At 52.1% G+C, this 6,986-nt stretch overlaps 2 protein-coding genes across 2 annotated transcripts; both read right to left on the bottom strand.

The window, feature by feature from the left end:
- Positions 1-1,666: 1,666 nt before the first annotated feature.
- Positions 1,667-3,204, bottom strand: PHACADRAFT_152504 (uncharacterized protein; the record flags this gene model as incomplete). The annotated part of the gene is made up of 8 exons (XM_007400694.1): positions 1,667-1,861; positions 1,922-2,009; positions 2,074-2,183; positions 2,256-2,348; positions 2,404-2,629; positions 2,682-2,799; positions 2,856-2,924; positions 2,979-3,204. The coding sequence occupies 8 exons, from the start codon at positions 3,202-3,204 to the stop codon at positions 1,772-1,774; spliced, it is 1,020 nt and encodes a 339-aa protein (XP_007400756.1). The 3' UTR covers positions 1,667-1,771.
- Positions 3,205-3,484: 280 nt separating this feature from the next.
- PHACADRAFT_188057 (uncharacterized protein) lies at positions 3,485-5,722 on the bottom strand (the record flags this gene model as incomplete). Its single annotated transcript, XM_007400693.1, has 11 exons — positions 3,485-3,695; positions 3,752-3,895; positions 3,950-4,075; positions 4,136-4,404; positions 4,461-4,507; positions 4,539-4,653; positions 4,704-4,819; positions 4,867-5,015; positions 5,070-5,272; positions 5,324-5,439; positions 5,497-5,722. 11 exons carry the CDS (start codon positions 5,720-5,722, stop codon positions 3,608-3,610), a joined length of 1,599 nt encoding a protein of 532 aa, XP_007400755.1. The 3' UTR covers positions 3,485-3,607.
- Positions 5,723-6,986: the final 1,264 nt, after the last annotated feature.

Here is a 6,986-nt window from a genome sequence, read left to right as displayed (position 1 = left end):
CGAGTGGCAGGCGGTACGCGCCCAGCTGTACGGCGCGGCGGGACCGAACCGAATGAGCTAGGGGACGCCACAAAGGCGATGGTGAGCGGGCCGGTTTCTGCGTGGCTAAGCCCCTGGACCGTGGCTGAGACGTCGGCCGCGTGAGTGGCTGGAGAAAGGTTGTTAGGTCAATACCTAACGGTTACAGTGTAGGGCCTGGTGGTGCAGGTGTTAGTGCTCATTGGGCAATCGGTGGGTTCGATTCACGCTTCCTGCGCAATTGTTTTATTGTAATTACGCTAATTACATGTCTTAGACACACGGTGTCTTAGCCACGACCGTGTCTCAGCCAGGGCCGTGTCTCAGCCAGGCCCCAAGGCGCTTAGTGGATCCGGGCGCTTATGAACGTCTAAGCCGGTGTGGCTAGTCCGGTGTAACATAATAAGTTCCCGTGTCTAGGCCGCCGAACTGAAACTCTTGGATGCTGAAGCTGCTCCCAGGCTGTTTCAAGATGTGCTCGCGCATGGTAGCAAACCTAAGAGAATGTCAGAGCATGAGCTGTTACCAAACGTCGCTGACGGGATGTCATTTCTCTGCAGCTTTTGCTTACCGACGCCTTTGAATGTGAACGGCGGTGGGTACTTGGAAGCGCAGTACGCTTTCAGGCCGTATTCCTGTGGCAATTCTTGTCAGATCACTGAGCGGCGCCCACGCGAAAAGTCGACTTACGATGAAGAGCTCAAGGGCAGCCTTGTCCCAGCTCTTGAACCCCCGTGCGGAAGAGTGCCATTCCAGCACATCCTTGCGACTACGCCATACGTCCGGCTTCAGCCAGAGAAGCTGCACGGGGACTGAGCTTATGTTATCCCGCTCTGGGCCTGCCGGAGCTACGGTTCCGTCCAAGAGGACGACGGACTCGATATTGAGTTGTGGCGCCAAGGCTGTCAGTAAGACTCTAATCCCGCTAGTCAGCAAGCTCCGAGGCGGATCTATTTGGTAACGGTTCCCGGCCACATAGAATGGGAGCTGAGGGCACAGGTCGACGGTGTGTGTTGTCTTGATCATAATGCGCTATAAGTTCACTACACTCCAATTTCAGCAGACTAAATGCAGGCCACGTAGCACTGCTGAAAGGGTCAGAGACGCAAGAAATAACGCGTTTCTAGCGCATGATTATGATTCTCATAATGCGACACAAAGAAGGCAGGCGACATTGAGACAAGCTCTGACAGATCTGACCGGCGACTGGAGGCCCGAACGCGTCCGTAGGCCAGCAGTGTCTCAAATCTCAGATCTCAGCGGCCTCAGACCTCATTATTTGAAGCGGCAAGGTTGCGGAGGAGGTGCTCGTCAACGGTTGAGCTCATATCACACTCGCCGGCCGCTACTTCCAGAAGAATTCCAGCGCGGTATGGCAGTTCATTTAGGACCTTGGTGTCGAGATCTTCGGGGCGCACTGAATTGAGTAGAGGTCGCTGTATTGGTCCTAAGGATGGAGATCGTCAAGCGAAAGCAAAATGCATCTGCGGGGGAATAATGCATGAGTAGACTTCTACACTCCAGATCCCTCACCGATGTCGAGGAGAGATCGCGCTTTGATTTTTCGAAATCTGCCGCGGTCTCGCTTGGCTAGCTCTGAAACTGCCACCACCAAATCTTGCATTTTGAGGTACACAAAAAAACCTCTCTCACGTAAGCTTAAATAATTATTCCTGGGACACGTCGTCTTATGCTAATGGCAAATTTGACGTGTAGCTGTCTTGTCAGGCTACAAGTACGGTGACAGAAGGTTTCAGAGCTTGGCAGCAGGAGTCCTTTCTGAAGACGCCTGGATAGCCTTCCACAGGGCACGCGCCGTAGCCTCCGGGCGTTGTTGAGGAAACTGAATACAGATGAGGTCATTAAAGTCTTCTTGCAAGTGCGAATCACTATGCAGACTAACCATATGGCTGGTATTTTCAACGTATTGGACGCTTGCAGCACCGCCGCGGTATTTTCCTTTCAGCAATGCTTGCTTTAACTTTGCGCCGCTGCAGAGTAAATTGCGATCATTGTCACCAGAGCGCTATACCAGTACCATGAACTAATACTCACCTGAACTCATCCTTTTCGCTCAAGATGACGTGCACAGGTGGACCATATGCATGGAGGTGCTGGAGCTGTTCCCAGGCTTCTTCCTGATGCGTTTTCGCGCGGTAGCAGGCCTTGAGATGTCAGTGCAATTAGTTGTTGTTAAACGCTACTGATAGGATTTTAGTTGGTCAACTGTTGCTTACCGCCTCGTAACTCTTGTTGCACGCAAGAGTGACGCCCTTGAACGTAAATGGTGGTGGGTACTTGGAGGCGGGATGCGCTTTCAGGCCGTATTCCTGTAACGATCTTAGTCACATTGCTGAGCTTAGCGCACACAGACATTTGACTTACGACGAAGAGCTCAAGGGCCGCTTTATCCCAGCTCTTGAATCCTGGTGCAGAAGAATGCCATCTCAGAGCGTCTTTCCGACTGCGCCACACGTCCGGCTTTGGCCAGACAAGCTGCGCGAGGATTATGTCCATGTGGTCCCGCTCTGGGCTTTTCGAGGCTATGGTTCCGTCCAAGAGGACGACGGACTCGATATGGAGTTGTGGCGTCAAGGCTGTAAGCAGGACTCTAATGCTACCTATAAGCATGCTGCACCTAACCGGGACATCAATGTGCGTACGCTGCATTTCCGCCCATCGAGTGCCCAGCGACGATGAACTTGTGCTCTGAGAGGTTCAGCCCGCTTGGGGAAGACGCCAGGAACGCGTGTACCGCGCGTGGATAGATCCATCCGTCCCCTACGCATCATTGAGCATTTTAAGAGAAAATTGAATAATGGGCTATTTATGCTTACACTCCTCAGTGCAGGTATGCTCGAGCTCTTTCTCATTGAGCACGGCGCTCTGGCCGTGATTTGGGCACTCTAGACACCCCTGCATCAGGTGTGATGACACGATCGACTCTGCAGAGAACCTACCAATCGCCCATGCCTCTCGAATGGTCCCTTGAGGTGCGCTGTGCTTCGACGACAGACCGAAAAGCAACTGAATAACAGGCTCCCAGGTTTCCTTGTGCAGCCCGGTAGCGTGCAATAGGATCAATGTGTATCCTACGTTCCGAGGCGGGTCTGTTTGGTAACGATTCCCTGTCGTATAGAATGGAAGCTGAGGGCGCAGGTCGATAGTATACGCTGTCTTGATCATGGTGTGCTGCAAGTTCACTGTGCCCTTTCACCAGACTAAATAGAGGCCACGTAGCGCTGCACTGCAGCCTGAAGAGTTGTCGAGGGGTAGGGATCGCATTCTCGGACGCATGCTCATGATGCGGAACAGAACGCAGTAGCGACGCTCCGATGCACCGGCTGTGATATGCGAGGCGTGCAGTGATGGGCCTGATGCATGGGAGATCGAAGCCGTGGTTCGCGGCGAAAGACGTCCTTAGCGGCCAACCAGAGCGCCGTCATGGTAGGCTGAGCGCCATAAGCATAGTCAATTCAGTACGTGTACACGCGAATGTATTCTATGGCTGCAGACCGCCATGCTATGGCCTCTACATGATGTCGCCTGCGACAAATTGGTATGATGGCGTAAAGAAAATACGGTTTCGTCATTGGAGACTTTGGAGTGCATGCTCGAGCCATATGATGCGCTCGGGATCCCGCTCACGTATGTCGCACACGAACGGCTTCGGGTGCCTGCGCCCGAGATGAACAAATTATCGCGAGTGATCAAACGGAAAAACGTTACTCACGACACATGGGCGTCTCCGAACTCAACGGGCGGGATAATCTCTTGGCCCTTGGCGTCCTTCGCCGGCACGATATCGAAAGCGAACAGAAGGTGGATGACGTTCAGGTACACAGAGGAGAGGGCGAGGAGGTATCCGGGGCAGGAGCTGTGGCATCTGATTTAGACGGATGCGTAGTACACCAAGAAAGGAGGGACGTACCGCCGACCAAAGCCAAATACTATCTCCAGCGGATCGTCTTGGGGCTGCTTCCCTTCGCCAATTTCGAACCGCTCCGGACTAAACAAGTCTGGATCTGGGTATCTTGTCTCGTCGTGCATGAATCCCCTTCAAGAGGTCCGACGTAATCAGGCTCACATTCAAAGGAATACCATCGCAGAAACGCACCACATATTTGCCATCACCCACGTCCCCTTCGGGATGAAGTATCCTTCGAAGAAATCGTCCTCTTGCAGACTATGAGGGACGAGAGGGACGGCGGGGTTGAAGCGGAACAGCTCCTTGATGACGCAGTTGACGTAGGGGAACATCTCGCAGTCTTGCATGCCCGGTACCCATGTACCTCCCGTTACGCGGTCAATTTCCTCCTGTGCCTTTTTCTGCACGCTGGGATTGCGCAGCATCAGGAGGATGAATGTGCATATCATGGCTGGGGTCTGATACAAGCGTCAGATATTGGATGTGTATAGAATGTACCGACGCCTGAGCTTACAGTGTCTGAACCGCCTGCGTCCGTGAAGAAAGTTATTGGATACGGAGCTACAGGACAGCGCGGTAGTATGATACGCACCAGAGTATATTGAGGTCGCAGCGTGGCGAATATCTTTCTCCTCTTGCGCGGTAAGAGGCTCAGTCTTCTCCAAGAGTTTCTCAGCGGTCCAGCATGCGGTAATGCGGCCTGCGGCCTGCAATATGTAAAAATCACCATTAATATATGGCAGATAATATAGCATACGATGTTGTTCTTGACGATTGTATACGGTAGCCAGGAGAACTCTTCCATACGGGCCTTCGCATATTTAGCCCAGCGTTTGAAGCCTGCACCAGGAAGCCATGCTGGAACGTGGCGCACTACGAACACAGTAAGTATAGTGGGGGCAAAAGCTAAGAGGACATACGCGATGGGAATGAATCTACTAGCCATTTACCGGGCTTGGTCGATTCGCTGGTGAGCCGTGCGAAGTCTTCGGCAAGGTGGACCAGAGGATCCTCTTTGTCTTTCACTTCGATGCCATAGAGAAGACGTATGATGAGAGATGTAGCCGTCCTGAAACGATTCGTCAGCGCTGATCGTGAAGTCGTGTCCGACTAGTCTCCGCACCATCTGGTCAGTTCGAGCACATCCGCGGGCGTGCGCCGCACGCTCAGCACAAATTTCAACGACTCGATTTCCTGTGCAGGCCAGTACTTAGACGCTATCTTCTGATTGAGGAATGTCGAAATGAGTCTGCGACTCTTTGTAAATTCAGGGCCGTAATTCATGAAGAGCATCGTGTCGCGCTTGATGATCTCCTGCGCCATCACCTAGCGAGTGTTGTAGAGCACTGTGTCCAAAATAACCATGATGTAGCGTACCATTCGCGGCCGATGAGAATACGTAGCCCCACGTTTATCAAAAAGCGCTTGGGCGAGTTCCAAAGAGTTGATCGCTACGAAGTGTCTGTTGATAATGCGCATATAATAGAGAGGACCTGGGATGTGAAATGTGAGCGCAAATACCAGAAAATCATTGGGAGGTGGCAACTCACCATAATAATGGGATTGAGCTGCAAACGACCTGGGGAGGTCTTTCCATGGTAATTGGAAGAGATTGCCCACCAAGGGCATCGCAGCTGGACCAGGAGGAAGATGTGCCCAGTTGCCGCGTTTACTGCGGCTGATTCCAGCAGCAATGAGAATAAACACCGCACTGAGCAACGCCAGGAGCGTCAGCAGGGTGAGATGTGGCAAGGGTATTAATTCTTGAAGAGACATGTCGAGAGCGGAGGGGAATACCGGAGGACAGTATACGCAGTTGCTCCCTACTCATGAGTTGTTCTATTTAAATACAAGGATTCCTCTGGCCTGAACATGAAAAAAAGTAGCGCAATGAACAAACATTGCCTGCGGTCAAAGATACAGACTGGCCGCCGCTCGTCCGGTCTTGGCCTAGCATGTAGCTCCATCACCTCTCTAACCTCACAGCATTTATCAGGGCCAACTGCCAAAGTAAGCGGCGGGCACTTACACGTCGCAGAACTGAAGCCTGATCAGGAGGGATCCATTAAGGCTGGCTGACAGATAGGCGTACTGCATCTCTGACGGCTCCGGCTGTGAAGTGAGCTACGGCACAGCGTTACGTACGAGGAACGAGAGCATCTGTACGTTTATACAGGCAAGTGGCATGTCAACAGTGCTCAAAGCAGCAGTATCCATATTAAAGTAATGATCTTTTGCCGAGATACATAGCCTGCGTTGATTCTGGGACAAGGTTGCTGTAAGGTTGGGATTCCGATGAGCGAAGCTATCGAGTTCCGATTCCCCTAGAATCGGGTTATGGACCGAACCGTGCACGCCCAAAAGTCATGTGACTATCAGCCATTGCACCCGAGCTTGCGCTAATGTGCCAGCCGGCGCCTATGAGTCTAATTCCCAAGGCACGAACAAACTTGTGTGCAGTAGGCTTGCGCCCGCCCCATCCGATTTCGCGAAGCTTTTTCCCAGACGTCGTCGCGAGCACGCAAGCGTGATACAATCCATTCGTACAGATTATATTGCCTATTATATATACTACATGATCAACCGTAATCAGTCTGTGACGGCTTTTCTTAGGGTACAGTTGCAGGACAAAATTTGCATAAATTGACTATTGATCATACAAGAGCATGGGAAGGAGGTGTCAGCAGCGTCGCTTTGGGTAGATAATGCAGGTGAGGAAAACATTGTAACATATGATGAGGAATACTATGACTGTGCGTCTCCTTCGTCGCAGCCGACCCACACGGTTTTCCATCGCTCACTCACAGCCTATGTAGTGCCGTCAGAGCCCCGGGTGCAATGGGTCCACCTGTGCAAGTGCACCCTGATTGCGCACAAGAGCTGTTTTCTGAACTGGATATGCAACGCACAGCAAGACGCCTCGCACTTGCTGCAGCTGCTCAACCACATCAACACCTTGGCGTAGTACTATTAGCAGAGCATGAACACGAATTGCTTATAGCACAGCAGGAGAGATAGCAGCATTGTATAAGGGCTATAA

This window comes from Phanerochaete carnosa, assembly GCF_000300595.1.
Source record: "Phanerochaete carnosa HHB-10118-sp unplaced genomic scaffold PHACAscaffold_11, whole genome shotgun sequence".
Lineage (NCBI taxonomy): Eukaryota > Fungi > Basidiomycota > Agaricomycetes > Polyporales > Phanerochaetaceae > Phanerochaete > Phanerochaete carnosa.
This window is presented reverse-complemented; position numbering and strand designations above follow the sequence as displayed.